The following is a 25,849-nucleotide window of genomic DNA, read 5'->3' as shown; positions in this document are numbered from 1 at the left end:
GAAATATACGTATATGTCAAGCAGTCACCATAATAGACTGAAATATCTTGCACTTCATGAAGAATAGATCAATGAACATATGAAATAAATGGAAAGTAAAAGTCCGTATAGAAGTATGTAGGTGGCTGCTGATCGCACAACTTGGTAATATGCACAACCCTAGCCGCTATTGTTCATGACCCAGAGATTTAAGAGCCTCTTTGGCTTTCAAATGGAATCATAACCTGACACTATCACTAGACATGAGCTTTTATTCTGAGGGAATGCTTTTTTTTTTCTTTTTTTCTTCTCTTTTTCACAGAGAATTTGTGCCACATGTCATTCTACCCAACACCTATGGGCATTTAACTGGTATATTGAGGAATACTAATGAGGTAACCAAGGTTGATCACTGTTTTTACTTGTGCTTTTTCACAAGTAAAGTGATGAGAATATGTAGACTACTAGAACAGAGTAGAGATAGCGATGATGATGATGACAATGATGATTCCATGTTCGCGGAAAGCATGCGACCCCTCATGGTCGAATACCTCCAATGCATGGATGACATCGAGATATGCAAAGAACATCTGGAGGAAATCGATGGTGGATACCGTGATATCGTTGACAAGCAGGAGCTGTAGAAACAGATGAACATGCCCCTAGACAAAGATTCACAGGAGCTACAGGAGTTCCTGTCCTGTCTGTCTTGCTCAAAAGCATCGGAACCTTCACGTGAAGGGTAAAAATCGACGTAGGTATTCGGCTTTAAGTATCGTATACGAGAACTGTTATTGAAAATTTCCGTTTATGGTTCATACCAACGCTCGATTAAACGGCAACAACCTCTTTTGCTGCCATAGGATCACGGAAAGCGCTACTAATGTGTACCACCACAGGTACATTTTGCCTGGAAGTCACATCCTATAAACACTAATTACATACATCCCAAAATAAACAATATAAACTATACAATACATGATAGTAGTAAGTAATAATAGCACATATTAACTCTTCCCTTCTCCCCTCTCCTCAACACCCCTCTTCCCCCCAATGCACCCCCTCAATCAGCCACCAAAAACAACGCTACTTCCACTTCCACTCAATAACGTACATCAATGGTTCCCCCATATACCCCGTCAAATGCAAGCCCTGCGCATACTCAATAAGCTCCATACTCGGCACATCCAGCGAGCGGAAGCGGTCCCCGTCGCTGCGCCCGCCACTGCCGTTGGCGCCGGAGCGTGCATGTACGCGTTTGTCAATGATTGATTTGAGCATGTCATTGCCGGGGGTGACGAGTAGGTAGCGGGATTGGGCATTGGTTGTGTTTGAGGGGATGGTGGTGGTGGGGAGGTCGGTGCGGGGATTGAAGGAGATGCAGTCTTGGGTGGTGGGGGTTAGCCAGTTAAGGTGATTTTGGTTTGGTTCGTGGTCGTATTCTTCTGTGGATGTAGATGTAGAAGTAGAGGTAGATGCAAACGGGGCAGCAGGCGCGGGAACACTGTCAACCATAGCGAACTTTACATCCGAATTTTGACTGAACAGAATAACCGTGTTAACCTCCGGCCTGAACTTCATCCGGAACGTCGTAAAATTCCGCGGGTCGAGGTAGAACGTGTAACTATTCAGCACGCTGATGTCGGCTGGGTCCGAGCAGCGGATTCTTAGGAGTGCTTGGTCCTGTGCCGGACAGATGGGTTTCACGGCAAGGGATTTGGATTCGCGGAGGGAGACGGAGGGGATGCAGGAGGGGATGTGAGCTTCGATGGCGGCGGCGTGGCAGGGTTCGCTGCAGAAGCGGGTGATTTTGCATGCTGTGGGATACTCTGTTAGCAGGTTTGTTTGGGGAAAGGCGTGTAAAAGTAGGGCTTACAATTGCAAAGGCGAGGTGTTGGCGTGTTGCAGTTCCTGCATGGGCCTGGCTGGTTCAAGCCCCATTCTATGCGTTCAGCGGCGAGAATTTCTCGTCGGTGGTTAAGTTCTGAGATTCGCTTCTCGGCGTAGCCGATTTTCTTCCGCGAGTAGTGGTCTTCGGGTGTTTTGCGCGCCATGTGGACTAGTTGCTTATACGCGTGAATAGCCTTTTCGATGGAGTCGACGTGCTCGCGCGACACGCACAGTGCACTGAGTGCATGGAACGTATCCAGAGCTTCAGGTCCCTTGACGGCTAGAAAGTCGTCGACGAGTCCCTCAAAAAGATCCGCTGCGTCGCGGTTAAGTCCTGCGGACATGTACGACCGACCTAGTTGGTGGATGACTTTGAGAGACTCGGGGTCACGCGAGCGCCGGTATTGCTCGAGGATATCTTTGATATCAGCGGGAAAATCAAAGTTATCCGAGCTCTGGAGGTATCGAATAACAGTGTCACGGGTGACAGGGCTATTCAGTCCAAAGAATGTCTTGCAGTGCGGAATCGTGCGGCCAGATATGGTGCGGGATTCTTTGTTGAGGCCGAGTTTCTGGTAGAGCTGGGAGAGCTTGTTCATTGCGTCCAGGGTGGTTCCGTTTTGGGCTCCGAAGACTGTTTCCAGGGCGGGGACCGCTTTTTCAAGTAAGAGGAGGGCGGACTCGAGGTCACCTAGGAGGTCTTTAAGAGAGGCGAGGTCTTGCATGCTGTTTAGGGTTTCGGGGGCGTTGTGGCCTAGGGTCTTGAGACGGCCTGCGAAGGAGCGTTCGTATAGTGCTGCGGCTTCGGTTGCGTAGCCATCTTTTTCACAGAGTGTGCCTATGTCATGCAGGATTTCGAAGTTCTTGGGATGATCGCGGCCAAGAGCCCGCTTGTACAGCCCTAATGACTCGAGATAGCACATCTCTGACTCCGCGGCCATATTCAGCCCCCGATATGCATGACCCATCGCATGCAGCATTGCCGCTCGCACGAGCTTGTCAACGTCTAACCCCGGCGTCTCCTGCAACATCCTAAGCGCATCATGATACTCTACAACCGCGGCGCGCAAATTCCCCTGCTTCAACGCAGACTCCCCGCGTACCCGACAAGAAAGCATCTTCGACCACGTTGTCGCAGCAGCCACCTCATCCTTCAACTGCAGAAAGAGCTGCGCAACCTCATCCATCTGCAGAATCCGCTGACGACCCGATGCATCGTGGACAATCACTGCCCCCGCCCCGGAAAGATACTGCATATGCACAAAGATGTCTTGGCTGTCGCGGAGCAGGGCGATGTACTCGGATTCGGGGATTGCGAGGCTGTTGAGGTCTTCTTTGGATTGGAGGGCTTGGCGTGCCTGTTCTGTTTCGAACATTGTTGAGCGGGGTGTGTTCTTTCCGCTGGAGTGTTTGGATTCGCGGGAGATGAAGGAGAAGCGCACGGTGTTGACTCGTTTCAGTAGTTTTTTGCCACGGTTCGAGGTGGATTTTGCGCGTGATAGGCCTGCATTGCGTTGTCAGTGGGTGTAATCTACATGTAGAAGCGGTGCAGACCTTTTGTCTTTCGGCCAAAGAGTTTCTGGAACAGTGACTGTCTCTTAGTATTCTTGTCGAGCGAAGAGTCCCGCGACTCAGCCACCAAGAGATCACCCCGTGAGTCGACAGAGATATCTCTATGAAGGCCATTCCCCTCTGCGCAAAGCGTGAGAGGCTTCTTGTCGATGAGCGGTACACCGTCAGGCGCTGCACACGTTTTAGTTTGATTCCTGCAACCTGTCATGAGGGGAAGCATACCACTCATGGTCATACCACCTAACGGACCGGCAATATGGTCGTCTATCGACTGAAACACACCGTTCGGCGCATGTACTGCAACTATCAGTCAACGCCTCAATGGCCATGGCAGAGCTCAGTCATACCTCTCTCCAAATCATACAGCCCCGCAAAACTAATTGCAACCAGCTCATCCTCCTCCTGCTCCAGTTCTACCATCATCAGCACATTGCCCTATCAACCTGTCAAGTTACACAACATACTCTTAGTCGCCCACGAATCACGAATCTTCCTCGCTTTTTTCGAGAAAAACAGCTCCCCGGTCCCATTAGGATTCGTTGACATGGGAGCCTTGGACCGACTGACGCTTCGCGGAGTGATGTTTCTCGGAGTCACGCTGGAACTTCTACTGCAGCCGTGAACGGCGGGGGTGAGGTCCATTGAGACTTCTCGGAAGCTGCCGCTGTCTCGGGGGTCGTTGAGGACGGGCTCATATCTGTTTAGTCAACTCGTCTGTTTGGGTAGTGGGGATGGATGAAACTGACGAGATGTTGCACTTTTCTCCGCAGTTTTTGCACGCCACGAATGCTGTTCCTGTTACTTGTCAGTAAGACATCTTTTATGTGCCATGTGGTAAAAAGACTCACTCTTAAGCCTGTCCACCCTCTCCGTCTCATCAATAGCAAAAGCTCGCTCACACTTGCCGCAAAAAAATCGAAGTGGTCGGCAGTCAAACGCAACTAGTCGCTTCTCCATCCGATATCCCTTCGTGATCAAACTACCGCAGTCAGCACCACTCATCATAGCATAGCCTTCAAAGTAGAGTAAACACACCGGTCTCTAGTCATCACATAAACCGCCACCGCACTCCCAGGGCAATACCTTGTCAGGTAATGCTGCTCCAACTCCGTCCTGTTCAATGATCAGCCCCGTCACTCTATCCCCTTGGGGTAAATAAAACATACGTCGATGAAAAAACCGCCTCGCAATCCGGACACCTCGCCTCCACCGCCCCAAGCATATACCCATCATCATCTCGGAACGGGGGAAATATCCGCAGTGCTTCTTGGAAATTCTCGATTCCTGGGCCCTCGTCTAGGATATCTGCGTTTATCAGCACCCCAATGCGTCCCCAATCAATAAGGTATGGGTATGTACCATTCATCGACCGCCGCCCTGCGAGCGATAATAACACCTCTGACGCGCGGAGAATACGGGTTCGTCCTTGGGCTTTGCTGGAGCTGCCGTCTGCGGAGCCGCTGAGGGTAAGTTCTTTGGAGAATTCTTGTTGCGTGGATGTTTGGAGGGGTGTGTCACTGGATATTGTTAGTTCCGGCCATCGTTCAGGGAAACAATAGGTTGGAAGAGGGGAGGGGCCTACAGCAAAGAATCCCTCCTAGAAACCTGTCCCTGACTCTGTCCCTGGCAGTACTCCATCCTGACACTTGTCTGTCTCTCTATCTGTCCGTCCGTAAACTAAAGAAGGGATGAGAGTAACAACAACCGGCAGTATAACAGAAGCGTCAATCAACCAATCAATCAATCAATCGAAGAAAAAAGGAAAGAAAAGAAGAAGAAAACGAAAACAATGCCAGGAAACCAAGCAGCAATCAAAAGCAACAATAACGAGAAAAGAAACGAACGAACGACGGATGAGGCATCATTTTCAATCTGCATGAAGCTGGCATACTTGGGGGGTTTCAAGGAGGGCGGATCTGGACTGTTTGGACTGTGTGAGAGGTTCATCCCTCGCATGGGGATTCTTCCACATAGACTGTGGACGTAGTAGACATTATGGCAGAGTACGAGTGCAGATGACGGCGGAGGAGTGTGTAGAGGGACAAGAGGATTGGATACATCACCTGCAACCATCCCCGTTCCGCATGGCCAATCGCACACCATGCCAACTGATAACTGATCCAACAGGTGATATATGCTCCCTGGCAGGGCAAATCGGATAAACCCAGAAAAAAAGAAGATCCCCCTTGCATTGATCTGTCAGAATGAGAGATCTGTGCAGACGCTGTGTCTGTACGGAGTACAGTACAATCCTTTTGTACGGTTCCCTGTACCTGTACAGAGTACATCACCGATGGCATACATCACATACGAAGCAATAATTGGATTATAGTCTGACAATGCTTTAGACTAGAAAACCCAGTACTGGAGAAGTCTAACTGCCATGCATGAACTACCGGTGGATTCGTCAGTTTATCGTACCTTTTTAAGTTCTCGGGCTATGTGACCCTACGGTGTACTGTCGACACTACTCGGACGGAGAAGTCTGCTCTTCTGAAACTCGATGTATGACATGAAGCAATTATTGAAAATAGCATTCCCCAGGAGTGTCATTATTCAATATTCCTCACCGCGCCTGCCAGCGGTAGCTTTATTGCTGTCTATCAGTGCTGTCTCCGTCTAGACAGAGGTCTACTCCTACGCAGGACATATGACAGATGATAATTTGGAATTGGAATTAAACTGATAATACACGATCTAGGGAAGAAAGACGTGCGCTCGTAACACCATGAGAGAATGCATGCAACCAGTCGCTGAAAAAAAAAAAAAAAAGGAGAATTTTAACAAGAGAACCAACCCATATCCATATCCAACGCCAGTGCCAATAGACAAATAAGAGAAATCATAAGGGTATCGAACATGGCTCAAACCGACAACAAAAACAAGGAAACATACTCCGAGAAGAGAAAAAGAAAACAAGGGATGGTAACGAGGTCAAGCCCACCGCCATCCCGATCCAGACTCCTCACTAATAACACTCGACAAAAGACTCCCCTGGCCAGACCGCGAAGAGGACGAGGAGAACGATGAAGAGAACAATCCCCGCTTACCACCCAGTCGCTGAGTAGTCTGGCCGTGACTCGCCTGGTTCTGACGCTCCCTCATGAGCAGCGCGACAGCCGCGTTCGTGTCAATTCCCTCGCCCGTGTCGGTGGTTTTCAGCGCCCACTTGGCATCTTTCTCGTTGAACCCCAGCTCCCGCACGATCATGTCAATCGCGCGGTCGACGGGGTCAAGGACGGGTCCCGAGCCTGAGCCGGGTCGAGTAGACGACTGCATATAGAAGACGGGCTGGTTGAAGCGAGCTAGGTCTGGCATGGGCGGTACTGGCGGACGGGACTGCTGCTCGAGCCCGTTCATCACGACAGTGTAGCTGGAGATAGGCCGCTCGTCTGAGAACGAGGTGCGGGTAACGTTGATGCGAGGCTGGGAGCGCTGGTTTCGCAGTTCCGCGGCAAACGCTGCTTGTCTCACACGGTGGTCCTGGACGGACTGGTCGGAGGAACTCGAGTTGGTTCGAGACCGGAAACTGCTGTCGTCGACGAGGGAGGAGCTCGATGACGTGGCGCTGGCACCGCACGACCGCACGGACGAGCATGAGGATCCTGCGGCGGCGGCTTCGCAGGTCATGTAGGATTTCGAGACGGCTTCCTTGAGGAACGAGGAGCGGGTGACATCGTCGTCGAGGAGATCCCACTTGGTCAGACCCATGGATTTGGCTTTCTCGAACGTTGCGGTGGGGTTTTTGATAGGGCAGACGGATCCGAGGCTTAAAACGGCGGACAGGCCTAATGTGAGGACGTAACATGTCCATTCCTCTGCCAAGGTTAGTTAGCTCGTATTCGCGACAGGTCAGATTGGGTTTGTATATAAGAGCATTCACCTAGATACTTTTCTTCCTTGCTGTCATCACCGACCTTGACATCTAGGCCGTTGTATACTCCGGCCCTGCGCGCCTCGGCACATTTCCCATGGATCGGCTGGAGCAACACGTTCAAGCAGGTGAAGAGCTCTGTCATGTCATACATCTGACCCTTCGATAGACCACCAAGATTGCCTTGACCGAAACCCGCGGGCGGTTCGAACAGGACATTATTCATTCCAAACGGCTCGCTGATCGAGAAGGTTATCGAGGTGTGCTGATTCCGGGCCTGAACACCGCCATTCAACCAGTCCATTTGTCCCGTGATATCATTCTCTCTGCCCTTCCCGCATCCGAAGATCCGACAGAACGTCCAGATCCGCCACAATGCATCGTCAATCTCTGTGGCTCGTTCGGAGTCGACACCAGCCAGGCCGCGGATCGTGTCGGGGCGGAGGAAGCTGCTGCACCGGGTCAAGATGAGGGATTTGAGCTGAGCGAGGGTGAAAATGTCGTGCGCATATCGTTGGAGGTAGAGGGAGGGAGTATAGTCGGGCACTTGCGCGTCTGGATCCAAGAAGACTTGCCATTCGCTAGCCCAGGGCGGACTCATCTCGCGCAGCTCCCAGGCGGGAGCAGACATCTTGAAGACGGCGCCTTTGATCATGTCGAGCTCGTGTTGTTTGAAAATGCGATAGAACTGACGGTTCAGCACTGCAAGACTGAACAGGTCATCCAGCGACGACGCCTGTTCGAGGATCGATTGAACGGCCCGGTCGGGCATGATGCTCGGCATTGTGATCGAGGGAGGCGATGACGGGTACGGAACGTTGGTAGTGCCGACTCTGACGGGCGAAGGCATACCACCGTCGAGTTCATAGATGATCTCCGGGGCCTGAAGACTGCCCAGTTGGTAGGGAAGGACATAGGTGTTGCTGCGTCGCATCTTGCTGGACGAGACAAATACCTTTTCTTCGGTGAATTCGTGGTCGACGGGCTTGACGGGACCTCCGACGACACTCGACTCGCTGTCTGGTGTACGTTCAGAGAGAGTCGAGGGAGTGGTGGCTGTCGTTGTTGGTGGTGTTCTCGTTGCTGCTAGTGCCGCAGTCGCAGCAGCGGCCCATTGTCCGACCGGCTCCATCTTCTTTGTCTGCAGACGAGGCAGTTGAAGTCGCAGCTCTCTTTCACTGCCGATCGAGGTTGGTCTCTGCGATTCTGGAACGGACTGGATTTGTTCTTTGTTGTTGTTGTTGTTGTTGTTGTTGTCGTCGTCGTTTTTCTTGTTGTGGTTGATGTTGTTGTTGAGGCTCTCAGTTCCACGGTCGCGCAGAGCAGCGGACTCCATCTCCGATCGCATATTGGAACTGCTAAAGGAACGAAGATGCAACTTGCGCCCAAAGCCAGGCACAGCCAGATGAAAAGGCATCTTGGAGTTTTGCTGTTTTTTCTTCTCCTCCTCCAGTTGTTGTAAGATAGTATGAGGCAGAGTGTTGGAGGGAGGACGAGGAGCAGGACGAGTCGGCTTCATCTGCATGTCGCCTCTACTTATCTGCAGCGCACCAGGGAGTGACCCGCGCGAGGCTGTCAGATTGCTGGTGCTACAGGCTTTTTTCGCCTGCTTAGCACGCGCACTAGTATTAGGTGCATTAGCTCCATTGTTCGGGGCAGTACTAGGCTTAGTGCAATACTGCAATAAGGCGTTTTCCAACTCTTCCTCCGCCTGTGATAAGGTGGGCCCTCGGGAAGACTTCCCTGTGCGCAGAGTGGCGTAGCGCTGCTCATCACATTTTCCATCACATTGTTTCTGCGCTTCGCCTTCTGCACGATTCATGGTTGTTTTGGGTGTTTTGGGTGTTCTGGGGGTTTTCGGAGGTTTGACTACTGTCAACGGGGCCAATTGTATTGGTGGTTCCCGGGGCAGTGGTTTGTTCACCTCCGCCATCGACGGTTTTTTGGCTATCTTCTTGGCTTTCTGATCTTCATCATGTTCCACCGCGATCGTCTTGTCCTCGTTAAAACTCACTGATTCTGCCAGCACAGACGCTGTATCGTCAAACACTCCGAGCGCCACTGGTGACCCGATCGAGAACGCATCTGCCGATCTGTATCCGAACCCCGGATATTCAGATCCCATACTCGTGAGCGACGACCGTCGGGAATAGCACGATGAAGCCCGGTCGACGCTATCATCGTCGGAGGACGAATATGCGTCCAGCAGGTCGCTTTCCCACGACTCACTCCGCGAGTGGCCTTTTTCTTTCCTGCTCGTGCTCTGTCTGTTCTGGAGATGAGTCGCGAATGGATGCTGGAATTGTTGACTCTGCTGTTGCACGCTGAGCGGTGATATCACGCTTGCATTGCGCGAATGCGCGGCACTCGCTAGCGATCCTGGGTTTCTTCGACTCATTGGCGACACGGACGATTGTATATCGGATCGTTCGTCCTCTGCTATCAACCGGACTGGCGATTTCACTGATGCTCCCAGGTTCTTCGGAATCGTCAGAGGTCCGGGTTTGAGACCTCTATCGACAACGTTCGGTCGCTTAGGCAAAAGTCCTGGATATGGACGGTCTTCCATATTGAAGGTCTTCATTTTGTTTTCTTTCCGGTCTAATGCGCAGTGTCAAGTTGGATCATAAATGGCTATTCATGTCACCAGAGACTCCTTGTGTCGACAAGGGTTTGTCGTCGTCGCGTATCCAAAACGCTTTTGTCAAGTCGCTTTCAACTTCACAAATGACAAAGAGTCAACTACTTATATGCGATCAGCAAAATTGACAATACCTCATTGTCCAACGTTCCTTCTTTACCTTTCAATAGCGACAAAGATGAACAGCGACGGTCTTCAACAATGCACAAAGTGAAAACGATAAAGAACAACCCAGGTCTATTCAACTCTCGAATAAAAGAAACTGCAAAACCATCAACCAACGCCAACGACCAAATAAAACCCTCCGCTGACCGCTACAGACATCACCTACGGCTGTGTCCAAGGCTCGACAGCCAACCGACCCCAAGGGGCCGAATCTGAGTCTGGATACCTGTTAAGTGGACGTGAGAGCTACAAAACGAGAAGGATGGCGGATGATGAATGTGTCAGGTTAGGTCATGGTTTGGACCCATGGGGGCGATTTACGCTCTTACTACGATAGGTTTGAGCATGTGTGGCTTTGTGTCATTCTATTGCCATACTGAGAACTAGTAGATACTTCTATATAGAATTTGGACCCTTTTTCATCTTTCATCGTGGGTTTGTTGGCTTTGCTGGCCGAATGGGGTAAGTGATCTATGTGCGCCGTAGACGGGAAGACATCGCCCCGATCGACGTGGTCTTCTACCTAGAACGGGATATCGGTTTACAAGGTGAATAGAGTAAGTTTTAGTATACTGTCTATTCTGTTAGCAGTGCTCGATTTGGCTATAGGGTCAGCATGATATTACAAGTAGCCGTTCGTTTACTCGTATGCGAGTACGAGAGTAGAGATCTTATCGCTCAGCTATCTTATCTCAAATCATCCTCCATAATTAGCAGCACATTCTAGTCATATCCAGCTAAATCCAGAAATCAGACAAAATTCTCTGCATCCTTTTTAATCTACTATCCTAGTCATAGTCATACCTGTAACATCATCACATTCCACGGCTAATTCTGTCCTCTGTAGGGTGAGTTTATTCCTGTTCACTGCGCCACCCCATCCACGATGATCCCATCGGATGCTACCGTATTCCACGATTTCAAGTAAGTCAGACATATTTAGACCTCTTCTCTACTCATCCTTATCCACGTATGCAACTGTCAGCTTGACTCTTCGGCCCCCGCCCCCGGCCCCGATCCCGGCCCCAGTAGCTATGCTCAGCCGACCAACGCACACTGCCCACACCCGCATACCTTATCCATTTCATATTTAGAAGCTAACGCCTTATTCCAAGAAATAAGCAAGCTCTCACCCCGACAAAAGACTCAAATAAACCGCCCAAATCACCCCAAACAAACTCCCAACCAACAACCGCTTATCAGCGGGGACAACGGTAAAGTTCAGGATCGAGACTAGCGGCCACAACTTGAACCCCGCGATCATGATGGGCCAGAAGTCCTGTTCCGCATTAGCTGGAAAAAAGTACGTATTGACCGACCGAGTAGGCGAGGGGCTTACATTCTGGAGCTGTGTCTGTATAACATCGTAGTCTTGGCCGCGGAGCGTGCCGAGGGTGACTATGTAGAGAGCTGTGTTTAGGGCACCGCCGAGGATCTGGTCGATTAGGATTTTGGCAATTGTGTTGGGGATGTTTAGTTTTGTTGGTCTCTTTTCTTTTTCGTTTCCCTTGGGGACGGTTTCCTCCCCCGGAAACGATGCCTCAAGACCCTCCAGCCATAGAAATGTCACGGGCGAGAGGATAAACGCGCACGTGGTGAATTGATATAATGTCTGAATGTCTAGGGTGAAGGGCACCTGTTCATTTCGTCAGATCATGCTCTGCTTTGGGTTGTGTTTTTGATGTGGGGTACCTCGGCTCTGTAGGCTTTGATTCCCTGAGCTAGGACGTTTGAGCCGGCATTGATGAGGGCGGATTGGAGGGTTGCTTTTGCTATGGGGGGAAGGGCCATTTTGCTGTTTTGTTGTTTTTATGAATGGCGTGGGAGGTTTGGTTATTAAATAGTGGTGTCGGATATATATAAACGGAGTGGACGGCGGTAATGAGCGGATATGCCAAGAGTCATAGCTAGTACGCAGGGTTTTTTTCATCTCTTTCATTTTCGATTCTTTTTCAGCATCACAGTGCTCGGAAGTCCTGTTGCGTCAAAAAAACCAGTATGATGAGCGGATGCGCTTCTCGTCCTTTGATGGTGACGATTTAGGGGACCCCCCACCGTACTTCCCATATAATTGTTGGGTGGAATTATATGTATTTAGTTGTTGTGTTTTGACATTTTTATTCTTTATTTAGATCGTCCAGATGCTGCTGAGCTTCTAGATTGGTGCATTTATTCAACAGCCTGCGCATAAGGCACGACTGTACGGTTATTCTCTTGAAATCAGTTCATTCTCGTTGGCCATGGTCTCTAGCCGCGCTGGTGCTCCATGGATGGATGGAGCCGCCGCGGGCCCCGTCACCGTTAATCTATAAAAGCCGGCTGTCCCTCTACTTGGGCCTACAACTCTTTCCACATGACTCTACGCAGACCGACAATTTGAGCACATTTCTTATTTAATGGTTCTATCGGATTTACCGGAGGAATTGGTACTGTATATCGCGGACTTTTTGGACACCGAGAAAGGTGTCCTTGCATTTGCCCAGCTAAACCGATACTTCCAAAATACGCTGATCAGCTACCTCTACCATTGCAACGCAAAGAATTCGGATGGATATGCATTGCTATTGGCAGCAGAGAATGACCAGGAGTCAATCACCCAGCAAGCTCTCGCCAATGGAGCCACCGTGCCAGCGACCAACCGTCGCGGCGAAACGCTTCTCCATCTGGCTACACAGGCAGGAAATTTAAGTATGGCGCGGTTTCTTTTGAACGTCCAGGAGTGGATGTCAATTTCCAGAACAAGGATCACCAAACAGCGCTTACCGCGCCGGCCAGAGACGGCCACGAGGCGCTGGTCGAATTGCTTCTCCACCAGCCAGGGATTGAACCTGATGTGTCGGAACGTATTCGAATTCGTCCCAGGCTTAATGGACAGACCCCGTTATCTTACGCGGTTATGAATGGCCATGTCAATATTGTGCGGACGCATCTGGCGACAGGCCGGGTAGACGTTGAGTCAAGGGATTACACGAGACTGGGCGCCGCTCACACATGCGGCTATTAAAGGTCGAGATGCAGTAGTTGAGGTTTTGATCATTGTGCCGGGGATTCAGCTCGATTCGAGAGAATGGTGCGAACTGCAATGGAGGGCCATGAGACCGTGGCACGGTTTTTGCTTGAACAATAAAGGGTTCAAGCCGATCCCAGGTCCGATTCACAATGTACAGCGCTTTTTTTTTTCGCGGCTGAGGGCGGGCATTTCAATATTGCCAAGCTGCTGTTGGATAAAGGATGCAGTCCCCATATCCCCAGTCGGATGGGTTGTGCATGGATGGGGCCCACGCCGCTGTGCAAAGCTATTCGAGGTGGACACGACGACATCGTACAACTGATGCAGCAGCCTAAGCAATGCCAGCAGGCCCGAGAGATCTTTCCATGGTCTCAAAAGAAGTAGGGGCAAGGTTGAAAGCTTTGTATGGTAATCGACAGCGTCGACAGCATTCTGAGTAATGCCCAGTGAGCTTATTCTAGCGCAATGCACACTTAATCGACTCCTACTACATTCAATCTAATTTAGACAGGCGATCAAGGCCATTCCAAAGCACTGCCATTCGGTCAACATCGGCTTTCCTGCAAGAAAGGTGACTCGCTTTTACCAAAAGTACAAAGGACTATTATTGTATAGACTGGTTGTTTAGGTTGTTTGCATTCAGGCTATCAGTTTACCGTTTTGGGAACAGGAATGTGCCTTTTGGAGGCGAAAAGTATTTCTGCTGCCTGTTCTGTGATTTTATTCTTTATTCTTCTCTGCAGCTGCTTATTGATATTTACATCGTATTCTTGATCATCTAACTTTCATTTTTTCTGTATATATCGCATACTATTACCTGTACTGCTCTGTCCCCGCTCTGACGTCGTGACGTACCTCCGACACTTCATCGCCGAACATCCATCTTCAACCATCCCAGAGAAAAGAGAACATGAATGCCATCCCCATCGAATAAAATGTCCAGTTCGCGAATAGAATATACTCCTCCTGCATCGCCGTCCCCCACGGCCTCGTTCTACGACGTCAGCGACGACGAAGAGGACGAGTACAACACCATCGCCCACTCTGCATCGGGGAGAGGCGTCAAACTGCTATTTTCAAAGAGCAAAGTTGGTCTCTTTATCTCTGATATCCTTCAATATATTAACAGCACAGGTCTACGTCCATCCGTCTCCCTCCGCCAAAGATAACATCCCCGGATTTATCGCCCTCATCCAGCAAAAACCCGCGCATCGCCCAGAGCCCGCCAGCTCGTCGAAACGCTCCGATCCTTCCTCCTATCTCCTCGCCTGGGTCCCTGAATCTTCCCTTGGCGATGCATATAATACCTACGTGAAAGTCGATTTATCCGATGCAGGTTCATCGCCGCGACAGAGATACCTAGTGCCGCCCCTGCCGACGACAACGACCCTCAAAGACCCCATCGGTTTATATGCGTTTGCCGTCCCGCTATCGGAAATATACTCGCTGCTCGTGCGCCCGCCTAGTCTAGGATGGTGGTTTGGGAGTTTGGTAATAAACACGCGTGCGGGCGATAGTTTCCCCGCGCTCTTTTTCCACGACAGCGAGTGCGAGTCGACAATTCTGCAGAAGAAGAAGAGGACTAAGGAGACATTTGATCCGTTCAGCGACGATGGAAGTATGTTCTGGGGCGGCGATGAAGTGCTCAAGTGGCTTCGGAACTACGTCAACGTGCAGCGCTCGGAGGTCGAGAAGAACGCGTACCTGATCAACCCGTCGGACGAAGATCTGGTCTCGTTTGGGAATCCGATGATGAGGGAGGAGAATACGGAGCAGGAGAATCAGGGCGGGATGGATCCGTGGATGAAGGCGCTCAAGGAGACGAGGTGGAAGGTGCTTGAGCAGTTGAGCAAGATTACTACGTTTACGAAACGGACTGCCAACGATATCGCTGAGAACCCTCGTATTCCACCGCAGATTCGTCGTCTTATGAAGAATCCTCAGGTTCAGACGTTGCAGGATGAGTTTGATAGTGCGAGGATATACCTGGCGCGTTGGGCGATGAGTCTTGCGGAACAGAGCGAGAGGGAGCGGAGCCAGCGGATATGGACTGCAAAGGACGTTCTCGAGATGGAGGATAGCTCTGTGGGAGAGTTTGAGATTCTCGAAATGGAGACTGGGACGATGGGCATCCACGAACGACGTAAGATCGTCACACTGGAAGAGTGGAAGGGCTTCTTCGATATGTCCGGACGGCTACAGGTGACTGTTGACGAAGTCACGGAGAGAATCTTCCATGGAGGTCTGGATCCGAATGACGGCGTCCGAAAGGATGCATGGCTTTTTCTTCTCGGGGTGTATCCGTGGGACAGCAGCCATGACGAACGTCAGGCGCTGATGAACTCGAAGCGGGATGAGTACCTTCGTCTGAAAGGCGCCTGGTGGGAAAGGATGATTGAGGGAACTTCTACGGCCGAGGAGTTTGATCACTGGAAAGAGCAGAGGAACCGGATTGGTAGGCGCCCTACGAGCTTGTTAATAACATCGTACTAACATCACACAGAAAAAGATGTCCACCGGACAGACCGCACGATTCCACTGTTTGCAGGAGAAGACATTCCTCATCCCGACCCCGACTCTCCTTTCGCTGATACAGGCACGAACGTCCACATGGAACAGATGAAGGACATGCTTCTGACCTACAACGAATACAACCCCGATCTGGGTTATGTCCAGGGGATGAGCGATCTCCTTGCACCTCTTTACGCCGTCATGCAAGACGACGCCGTCGCCTTTTGGGCATTTGTCGGGTTTATGGACAGAATGGTAGCTCCCATATCTTACTAATTAATTATTAAACCCGTTCTGACAACAGCAGGAACAAAACTTCCTCCGCGACCAATCCGGCATGCGCACTCAACTCCTCACCATTGACCACCTCGTCCAGCTCATGGACCCCCAACTCTACCTGCACCTCCAATCTGCCGACAGCACAAACTTTTTCTTCTTCTTCCGCATGTTGATCGTATGGTACAAGCGCGAATTCGAATGGGCAGACGTCCTCCGTCTCTGGGAATCCCTTTGGACAGATTATCTCTCCAGCAGCTTCCATCTCTTTTTCGCATTGGCCATTCTTGAAAAACATCGTGATGTCATCATGGATCATTTGAAGCATTTCGACGAAGTTCTTAAGTACAGTACGTTCCTTTTCTCCCCCTATCATAACGGAAGATGCTCATGTGGCGGGACAGTAAACGAACTCTCCAACTCAATGGAACTTATCCCCCTCCTCACCCGTGCCGAATCCCTCTTCCGCCGCTTCGAGCGCACAGTCCAAGCAATCGACAAAAAGAACAACTTCCCCCCCGCCCCCACCGCGCACCGCCGAAAACCCTCGCAAACCGATAAAGGGAAATCAAGAGCTCCGGAGGGATCAAGTACCGGCGTTAGTGCTGGCAGTACCCGATCTGGAGATGGTGAGGATGCGGAGACGAAGGTTATTTCGCCCGAGTTGCGGATGTTGCTTAGGAGAGATATTCCGTGGAGGAGGCAGGTTAGGGTTGAGCAGAAGAAGCCGGCTTAGTTAGTTCTAGACTGGGTTGAGTGGTATGTTATGAGGTTATGATTTGGTTTCAGTTTTAGATGGTTGCTGGTTTTCAGGTTATTTATATTATCGTACGCATGGATGGGATTGGGTTGGTTTGGTCGGTGTTTTGTTTGCTTTGGTTTGGACGATGCGTTTACTTTGCTGCATAATGACGACGATAGGTACAGATACAATAACGTAGTCTGATTCTCAAGCACTATTTAGTGACTATGAATAGGACATGGGCATGGGCCATCTTAGTTCGCTCAATTGAGCTGATAACAGTAATCACACCAATGAAGTGTTCATCTATAGCTTTTTTATGTGAAAGAGCTTGGATGTCCACCACACCCAAGGTATACATTGTCAAGCTGTGTAACCAAACAATCATCATGGATGATCTTTTGTGTAGGTCTGCCAGCGTCAGACTGCTCAAAATCCACTCTTGTATACTCCCCGAAATGATCCACGGGTGGTGTATGCCTCCGGGAAAATACTGCTGCACATAATAATCGAGCCCGAAACCATCACGCATGCATTCAATTTCCAGTTCCTGCCACTAACAAGAAAAAAGACACGGCCATTTTGGTATTTTCCACTCCATTTTGATGAGAGGTATATGTGCCCTAGGAGAGAGAAACTCGATTGGTACAGCTCATCGTGGTATGCCGCCTCTAGGGGCCGAGGAGCGTAGTCTTCCAATAGTATATCTTAGGGCGATTGGGCTAAAATGTTTAATTGCCTCCAGACACAGTATATAGGCATATCAATTGCATAAGCTATGTGTTGAGGGACAGCAACCACTCAATACATAAAGGATTAGCTGAGTACCATAGCTGGGACAAGAATAAACTTACCGCTTATGAATGTTAGAGAGGAAAATGAAAACAGTCTTTATATGGCATGCCTCGGGGTCGGCGGTGCGGTGAAGATGCACAGAGTCACTCCGGCCAGCACTGAAGGATATGGCACGTCAATGAAGCTTTCTTCAATATAGGGCCAGTTCGAAGGAGGTGCATACAACGTCTCTTTCTCGTGCATCTCTGTTTAGCTTTCACATTACGGCCCATTGCCCTCACAAAACCACAATTATCTCTCTCTATCAAAGCCAATTCGGCTTGAAGCCAACCGATGTGGTAGCACACACTGACAGCATTATCAGCTTGGTGTACTCCCTGACCCTGTGATGAAACCGTTTCATAGCACATGCTGGAGTACGCTGGCAGCATTAGGATTGTTTTCTAAGGAATTTCTCGGAGGCAAGCCTCACCCCGAATGCCGCATCCTGAATTAGAGCGAGGATTAGCTCTCCCTTGAGGGTACCTAGAGCGGTGTCGAGATCGATAAACGAACTTGCTTTTCTGAAGTGGCTTAGCTTCTGCAAAATCATTTAGCACAAGATAAAAAATCAATGAGATTCATGGTACTACCTCTGATGTCTCCAAAAGTCAAGCGTTAGGATGCCCAATGGTGGGTGGTCTTCCATATAAAGACGTCTGAATCTGGTACCAAACTCTAGTCAATCCATGACTTGTATTTCTCCACGGCTCGACTACATCGAAGTACTCAGCGATGTTAAAAACAAAGAAGGCCGAAATGTCTGAGGTGTGAGACGGCCGAATGGAAATTCGCTGGGGCCCGGTAATTATGATCGGCGTAGTCGACATCGCTTCTTCGAAAATACTAGTAGCAAAATCCCAGGACGAGAAAAGCGCAATCATAGATGCAGTATGCGGAGTGATGGACTTGATGAAAACATTCCAGACGATGTGTCCTGCGCTCTGTCGACGATAAGGAGGGCCCGTGACATCCAGTTGACATGTATGGTCTGGCACATCGAACGTATATCGCAGCAACTTCTCTTAGCCGCGTCCAACATTCTCGGAAATCCTTTCTGGGCAACTGCACTAGTAAATGAAATACCAGGAATATTCCATCGTACGTAGTTTTGTAGGTGTAGAGATAGGGCTGACCTGCCACTGCCGGGTGTGGCCCGAACATGTACGACATGGTATTGCTGGATTCGCTTCCACAATGCAGAAACAATCTCTTCTCTTGGGCATGTCATAGGTCATTCACTACCGTAGGTCGGTTGGGATAGATGTGAGGTGACTTTTGCAGTCCGATAGCTGGGCATTATAGGAGGGTGCTCAGTTGCAAGTGAATTAGTCGCTTGTAAAACTCAACTTGAACCTCGCCATGACGCAAGAACAGCTGATACAAGCAGTCTTTTGTCATCGTAGCCTTTTAATTGCAAACAGGCCCTGTTGATTGATTATGAGGCTATACCTCACTCAGTAACACTTCATGTAGAAATCCATTTATGTTAGGGCTTTTGAATGCTTCTTATGCTGCATATGCCTTTTCTCTCCAATCTGAAAATTGGATATCTGCTGGTGGGAATACCAACCCAATTGAAGGGGCAACAGAGGTTAAAAAAAGTCATCGAACTGGCGAGAGCGGCCAGGACGCCTTTGCTCACATCATCTCTTTCTTCTTGTATGCCTCGCATGTATTCGAATACCGCGACCAGGTTCCGCAGCTCGCTCAGTGCAGCTTCGTCAGTCTGTCGATTCAGGCTGCGCATGAGCCTCTCAAATGTTTCTTCCCCCAAACGCCCCTCCAGGTGTATAATTGGCCTTTGAAGATCTAACAGCCGCACTCCAGAGTCAGTATTCATTGAGTGCCCTACTGTTGGTGATTTGAGGAGAATTATGATGCTCACGTTCATCATGCGCTCGAAGTTGGTCATGACATTTGTATTTGTTGTGAACCGAGTGCATTTGCTAGGCTATCGGCCCAGAGCCAAAGGGAGCCAAAGGCTCAACATGGAGTGGAACCCATGTTAGCAAGTCGCAGGCAAGATATTCACGCAGGTCATCGAAATCCCACAGCATCTATGGGTTTCTAGTGTTATATTCACACATGGTTCCGTCTTCCATAGTAAGCGCTCCTACAAGTTAATGAAGAGAATGAATTCAGCTTACATATTCTAAGGGGCAAATTGGGAATGACCAGAAACATACCACTGGAGTGATTCGGTATGGTGGAACTGCCGATGGGATGCTTGCTATCTACATGTTGCTAGTTGACTCCCCCAGTATCATTTCCAGTCGTCCAGGGATTACCACAGTTCCTTGGATTTGCTAGGGCACAACGGTCCGTACGTCCTGTTTCATTGGGCCATTACGAGTTAGTACGATTGGAGTCCAATTTGGGAAATGGTAGAGACACACGTCATAAACCTGCGTACACTGCTACGAAAACGCAGAGTAGTCATATAGACAATGCAATGCAATTCCTAAGTACAAAATGCAAACCTAAATACAATGAAACCCTTTTCTATCGACATCTAAACCATCGACGTCTCCGCCTTCTCCGTATCCGACCGACTCATCGTAGTATACTGACTAAACTCTCTCGACCTCGACGCCGGATCCCTCCCAAACTCCCTGTCCTTGTCCTTCTGCTTCCTCCCCATCCTCCGGAAGAAGATCCGCTTACACCACTTCCACGCTTCAACGCCGAGGAAGAACAGCGTCGCTTCGACGAACACAACACCCCATTCCCATGAGATGCCCGTGTGCTTGAACACGATGTCGTTGATGACGGGGACGTAGAGGATCGGGAAAGTTAGGATGAAGCCGGCCATGATGCCGAAGAAGAGGAACTTGTTCCGCCAGACGTCGAACATCCACTGCGTGAAGTATTTCTTGGACCCAGGTTGCATGCGGAAAAATGAGCGGCGCAGGTTCATCATTTCCCATGCGAGGAAGAGCGCGAACCAGGTCATGCAGACGAAGGTTGTTGCGCGGGCGCGAAAGACGGTGTCGCACTCTGGTGTATAGTTCGAGTTGCAGCCGCGGGCTAGGTTACCGTCGCCCCAGCCGAAGAGGACGAGGGAGAACGAGGCGAGGCACAGGGCTGCCATCCACACGCCGTAGACGAGGGTGTCGATGATGATTTCCCAGGTGAAGATTCCTTGTTTGCTTTGGGGCGGGCGGTCCATGATATCTGCGGAGGCGATTTCCATGCCCAGGCCCATGTCGGGGAGACCGGAGGTGATCATGATGATCCAGAGGATTTCGACCGGGGCAATGGGGAAGACGGACTGGCCGTCTGCGTCTTTGAAGCAGAGGCCAACGAGCAGGGTTAGTGCCAAGCCGACATTTTCAGCGAGCAGGTGCAGGACGAATTTCTGGATATTGTCAAAGATACGGCGGCCTTCTTCGATGCCATTAATGATGGAGGCAAAGTTGTCATCTGTCAAAACCAGCTCCGATGCATCTTTGGCCACATCCGAACCAGCCTCTCCCATGGCAATACCGACATCCGCGCGTTTCAGCGACGGCGAGTCGTTCACACCATCACCTGTCATAGCAGCGTATTTCCCACGACGGTGCAACGCATCAATCATCCGGACCTTGGTCTGCGGCGCGCAACGCGCAATAACAGCTGGGAGCGTGGGGAGTTCATCAATCTCCTCGTCGGTCAGCTTGTCGAACTGGGATGCCGTCATGACCATAGCGTCCGCGACGTCCTTGGCGAGGTTGTCCATATTCGCCGGGATAATGCCAACCTGGGCTGCGATCGCGCGTGCAGTACCGGGATGGTCACCTGTGACCATGTGCACCGTGATACCAGCGCGGTGGCATTCTTCAATGGCACCGGCTGTTTCTGTACGAGGAGGATCGTAGAGACCGATGAGTCCGCAGAAGGTGAGTTCCTTTTCGACGTCTTCACGGGCAGGAGGTTCGTCGCCTTCCTTGCCGCTCGTGGTGCCGGGTTGGTTGTCGCGACAGGCGAGGGCAAGGACACGGAGACCCTCTTTAGCGAGCTCTTCCATGTTCTGCAAAATCTGGTTTTTGAGGTCGTCGTCGAGGTGCTTAGACGATCCATCCGTCCAAGTGATGTTAGTGCAGGTTTCGAGAATGCGCTCCACGGCGCCCTTGCTGAAGACCATCTCGCGGTGCTTCTCGCTGCCTTCGTCTCTAGAAAAGATGACGGACATCTTCTTCACGTTCGAGTCGAACGGGTACTCGGCCTTTTGCTTCCAGACAGGCTTCTCGCCTTTTGTCCAGCGGTTGCGGTTCCAATTGAAGCGGGATGCGAATACCTGGATTGCGATATCCGTGGGCTCACCACGCGCTTGCCATTGATTACCTTCTTGCTCAGATTGGTGGACGTGTGCCAGGTTGGCCATGGCGCCGACATTCAGGAAGTCCTCTAAGAGAGGGTTATCCTTCAACAACTCCTCGGTGCCGGTGGTCTCTCCTTGTGCGTTCTTGTCCATGACGACGGGAGTCTCTGGAATCAGACTGACTTCTCCATCGGTCGGGTCGAGAGGGTTATCAGAAGGACCAACAGAGTAGGTCCCCTTGGCCGGAATCCAGGCGCGTTTGGCAACCATGCGTCCCTGCGTCAAGGTACCCGTTTTATCGGAGCAAATGTTCGTCACCGCACCAAGAGCCTCAAGAGAGTCAAGCCTCCGGACAATAACATGACGCTGAACCATCTGCTTTGTACCGACGGCCATAGTAATAGTTAAGACAACAACCAGACAAGCCGGAATCATAGCAAGACCAGTCGCAACGGCATAGATAATAACCTCCTTGTCACCACGCATTTCATTCGCGCCCTCGACAATAATCGCAAAAATAACCGCAATGAAGAACAGCATCAGCGCCAACTTCGACAACTTCCGCTGCAGCGGCGTTCCAACATTCACGCCCAGAAACCGTCCAATGGCATCCGTAGTCGTGAGTGTCCACGCCTGCACGTACCACCGCTTCTTGGTCTCGCCGTTGGGTCCCTTCTTGACAGGGCGGCGTTTGGAATCCCCGCCGCGGAGGGCTGCTGCGATCGCGCCGATTTCAGTCTTCATTCCGGTGCCGACGACGACGCCGCGGGCGCGGCCGCGGGTTACGGTTGAGGAGGAGTAGGCGATGTTTAGACGGTCGCCGGGGCCGGTGTCGGCGTCGAAGACGGCTTCGACTTCTTTTTGGACGGGGAGGGATTCGCCTGTGAGGAGGGCTTCATCTGTTTCGAAGTTCATCGCGTCGACGAGTCTACCCACCAATACATTAGCTATACACCTTAAAAATACAAGAAAGGGAAGACATACCGTAGGTCAGCAGGAACAGTGTCTCCGACCTTCAACTCAATCATATCACCAGGGACAATCTCCGACGCAGGAATAGTACTGGTTTTACCATCTCTCGTCGCAGCCGCAGTGGGCGAACTCAACGACCGCAGAGAATCCATAGTCTTCTCCGCCGCAAAGTCTTGGTATACACCTACGACGATATTGAGACCGATGACGGCACCAATGACACCACCTTCGATCCAGGATTCGATACCGAAACTAACTGCCATGGCAATGATGAGGACCTATACAATTAGCCATGCCTTATTTCCAAATTTCGAAACGAGATTGGACCCAGGGGAGGTAACTCACCAACATCATGGCATTTGCGATCTGTCTAATCACAATCTTTGCGAATGAGACACCCTCACCACCCTCTAGTTCGTTGGGGCCATGTTCCTCGAGACGTCTCTGTGCCTCTTGTGAAGAGAGCCCCTCGTCTGCATTCGTAGAGAGTTCCTTGATGGTTGCTTCGGGGGAGAGCGTGTGGGCGGGTTGGGAAAGAGGCTGGATGGTAGAAGCGTCGACATCCTGTGCCTCCTTCCGGCGTTGCTCGTCCATCGTATTCTTTGTTTCTTTCGTTCTGTTGCGTTGTTGTGTACCGTTCTAGTAAAACCGTCCGTAGCTATCTTAGGGAGGTTCCATATAGATCGTATCTTCCAAACAATGAGAGTCCATACAGACCGGACCGTGCTAGCAAATACGACCTAAGCTTCTGGTTCTTCTCAACTTGTTCCTTCGAACTTCTGTGACATTTCCATTCAGCCTCCGGGGAAGAAGGCCATATTTAAGTTTCTCAGATTCGGATCTCAGCCCAGTATCCAGTATCTTTGTCTTGGCACCTTTGTCGCCCCCCGGAGTCCATGACATGGAACCTCCGGCATCATAGCCATGAATGTTATCATTGTATGGTATACCAAGACCGGCCGGGAGCCAATGAGAGTGCCGCACGTGAGATATCCTTGGCGAGGATTCTTGGCTCGGGGAGCGAAATTCCGCTTGAAGGAGGGAGTATGACGCATACGACCAGTGGCCCGAGCACGTGATGTCGGCAAACAGCCCTAAGCGGGTTTTAACTCAAAGGGAAAGAAGGCGAACCATTGGGTCCAGATACAATGGGTCGTTGTTAATTGGTTGGTGGGTAAACAAAAAGTGGGTCGCGGAATGCCAAGGTTCCCGCGCGGCCGCGGGAGTCTTGGCGAGGACGGTCTCGGTTTTCGTCCGGGATTTTGTTCACGCAGGCGCCGGCTTGGCGTTTCTTCCTCGGAGGGGTCTTAGAGCTGCCTCAGACAGGGGTGTCGGTTAGAATACCCCCCGCTGACATGCCTAGCCTGGCCACGCTGCCGACCTATCCGAAGGGCGGAGTTGCTCTTCTCGGCTTCATTGGATGACCCCGCGTCATTCTCGTATATCATTGCTCCTATTTTCCTGTTTTTCCTTTCCTTTCGTTGCTTTTCGCTCTTGTTGAGATTGTGGATCCCCGTTGGTATTATTCTTAGAGGACTCTGTTAGTCCTGCAAGCTGCTGCAGTATCCACTCCAATGCCCCTAGGTGCTTCCGGGACCGAGATTGTCGGGGTTATCGTGGGAGCTGTCATCCTGTTCACGCTGGTCAGCGCTGCTCCGGTGTGAGTGTTCCTTCCTGTTCTCCACATGTTGTGTAACTCCGGGGGAGAGACAACCAGAATAGCGTTTGGCTCGTGTTCATGCTTACCATAATTAGCATCATCGCACGGCTCCGTCGACGGCGCAATGCTAGACAACAACAGCATCAGCCAGAAATGCAGTCCAATGGCACCTATCCATCCTTCAGAAGCCCCGACAACGGCCCCATGCCAATGCAGCAAGTCTTCGTGGAGCGCTGGCTAGAACAACAGTACGCTCCGAGCTCAACTGAGCCGTACTCTCACGACATATGGTGGGCTTTCTCCTTGTCCTTTTCCTTCTACCCAGCCTCTCTGGCGATTTCTGGGCACTCTTGGCCCAAGAAAAACTGGCGGGGACAGGGCTGACGCTAGTCCTCTCGGCATAAACTCAAGCGCTAATCATTGGCCAGTGCGATTTGTCTATCATCGCTCGGATTTTGTTCATCTCGAGATTCACTTCCGACGCCTCCTGAGGCCGCCTGGATTCCTGCATCTCATTCTTATGCGGGTTATGATAGTCGCGATGATCGTCGCTCTGTTTCTCCGCGGATGCTTGAGGAGTGTCACTCGTCCACGACAAACAGTGAGATTCGTGTTTTGAATCGCTGCGGTCATGCTTTCCATGCGGCGTGTCTTGCGTCGTCGTTTCAGTACGGCCGGTACCGGTGTCCAATATGCCAAGCGGCGTATTTTCCGGACTAGTTGGTCTTTTATTGGCGAGCTGGTTCTTGCCGGAATATTGTTTTCTTTGTTTTGCATCATGTATACCTAGCATATTCTCATTCATGGCGTGCCGTCACAACATCATTGCAAATGTTACGAACGAATTGATATACCAAGGATGTCCGTACGATCCTCGTAGATGCGCCAAGTAAAGTGGGCCATAAACCAAATCCTGGTAGAATGGTATCATCGTACTCTATAGAGGGTACGGATAGATAACCGCGTAAACCGGATACCGAACAAGCAACATGCATATCGACCCTATGCAGTGAATTATGTATGATACTTCTCCGAAGCGCATCTGTCGCCCTAGAAGACCTGCCATATGGAATCATGAGTTTCGCCCGTCCAATCCATCAAGTCTTGGCTGCAGCGCCATGAAACCGCCAAGTGCCCTTTGCCAGCCATTGGATAGACAAGGAACAGGACGGAAGGAAGTCGAACGCCCAGGGTCCTGAGTTATCGATTATTTCCGAGAAGGATTCCAGAATGTTAGAGGTATTCCATGCAGTATGGCGGGGTATGCAGAGGCAGTCTGGTCCAGGAATCCCAGTTATGACTTCCCTGTCGTTGTATCTTAACGCTGTTAAGGTATTCCATGGCCCGCATTTGGTAAGGAATCTCGTGCTGCTTTGGGCAATCAGTGTGTCTAAATTGGTATTGGAGCATCTGCGAGCCG

The 25,849-nt window shown here is 50.7% G+C and overlaps 6 protein-coding genes across 6 annotated transcripts; 2 read left to right on the top strand and 4 right to left on the bottom strand.

The window, feature by feature from the left end:
* Positions 1–1,065: 1,065 nt before the first annotated feature.
* On the bottom strand, positions 1,066–5,079 carry ACHE_50120S (uncharacterized protein; the record flags this gene model as incomplete). The annotated part of the gene is made up of 12 exons (XM_043279801.1): positions 1,066–1,796; positions 1,856–3,373; positions 3,424–3,612; positions 3,664–3,738; positions 3,789–3,854; positions 3,906–4,138; positions 4,188–4,236; positions 4,290–4,420; positions 4,477–4,554; positions 4,608–4,746; positions 4,801–4,958; positions 5,024–5,079. The coding sequence occupies 12 exons, from the start codon at positions 5,077–5,079 to the stop codon at positions 1,066–1,068; spliced, it is 3,423 nt and encodes a 1,140-aa protein (XP_043137444.1).
* Positions 5,080–6,375: 1,296 nt separating this feature from the next.
* ACHE_50119S (uncharacterized protein) lies at positions 6,376–9,884 on the bottom strand (the record flags this gene model as incomplete). Its single annotated transcript, XM_043279800.1, has 2 exons — positions 6,376–7,259; positions 7,325–9,884. 2 exons carry the CDS (start codon positions 9,882–9,884, stop codon positions 6,376–6,378), a joined length of 3,444 nt encoding a protein of 1,147 aa, XP_043137443.1.
* A 1,366-nt stretch (positions 9,885–11,250) lies between these two features.
* Positions 11,251–11,912, bottom strand: ACHE_50118S (Mpv17/PMP22 family protein; the record flags this gene model as incomplete). The annotated part of the gene is made up of 3 exons (XM_043279799.1): positions 11,251–11,400; positions 11,461–11,757; positions 11,814–11,912. 3 exons carry the CDS (start codon positions 11,910–11,912, stop codon positions 11,251–11,253), a joined length of 546 nt encoding a protein of 181 aa, XP_043137442.1.
* Positions 11,913–14,045: 2,133 nt separating this feature from the next.
* Positions 14,046–16,654, top strand: GYP7 (GTPase-activating protein GYP7; the record flags this gene model as incomplete). The annotated part of the gene is made up of 5 exons (XM_043279798.1): positions 14,046–14,219; positions 14,266–15,586; positions 15,635–15,897; positions 15,950–16,268; positions 16,323–16,654. 5 exons carry the CDS (start codon positions 14,046–14,048, stop codon positions 16,652–16,654), a joined length of 2,409 nt encoding a protein of 802 aa, XP_043137441.1.
* Positions 16,655–20,009: 3,355 nt separating this feature from the next.
* On the bottom strand, positions 20,010–23,363 carry ACHE_50116S (cation-translocating P-type ATPase; the record flags this gene model as incomplete). The annotated part of the gene is made up of 3 exons (XM_043279796.1): positions 20,010–22,725; positions 22,782–23,047; positions 23,115–23,363. The coding sequence occupies 3 exons, from the start codon at positions 23,361–23,363 to the stop codon at positions 20,010–20,012; spliced, it is 3,231 nt and encodes a 1,076-aa protein (XP_043137440.1).
* Positions 23,364–24,343: 980 nt separating this feature from the next.
* Positions 24,344–25,149, top strand: ACHE_50115A (RING finger protein; the record flags this gene model as incomplete). Its single annotated transcript, XM_043279795.1, has 3 exons — positions 24,344–24,429; positions 24,525–24,719; positions 24,858–25,149. The coding sequence occupies 3 exons, from the start codon at positions 24,344–24,346 to the stop codon at positions 25,147–25,149; spliced, it is 573 nt and encodes a 190-aa protein (XP_043137439.1).
* Between the last annotated feature and the right edge of the window lie 700 nt (positions 25,150–25,849).

The sequence above is a fragment of the Aspergillus chevalieri genome, chromosome 5, assembly GCF_016861735.1.
Source record: "Aspergillus chevalieri M1 DNA, chromosome 5, nearly complete sequence".
In the NCBI taxonomy this organism is placed as follows: Eukaryota; Fungi; Ascomycota; class Eurotiomycetes; order Eurotiales; family Aspergillaceae; genus Aspergillus; species Aspergillus chevalieri.
This window is presented reverse-complemented; position numbering and strand designations above follow the sequence as displayed.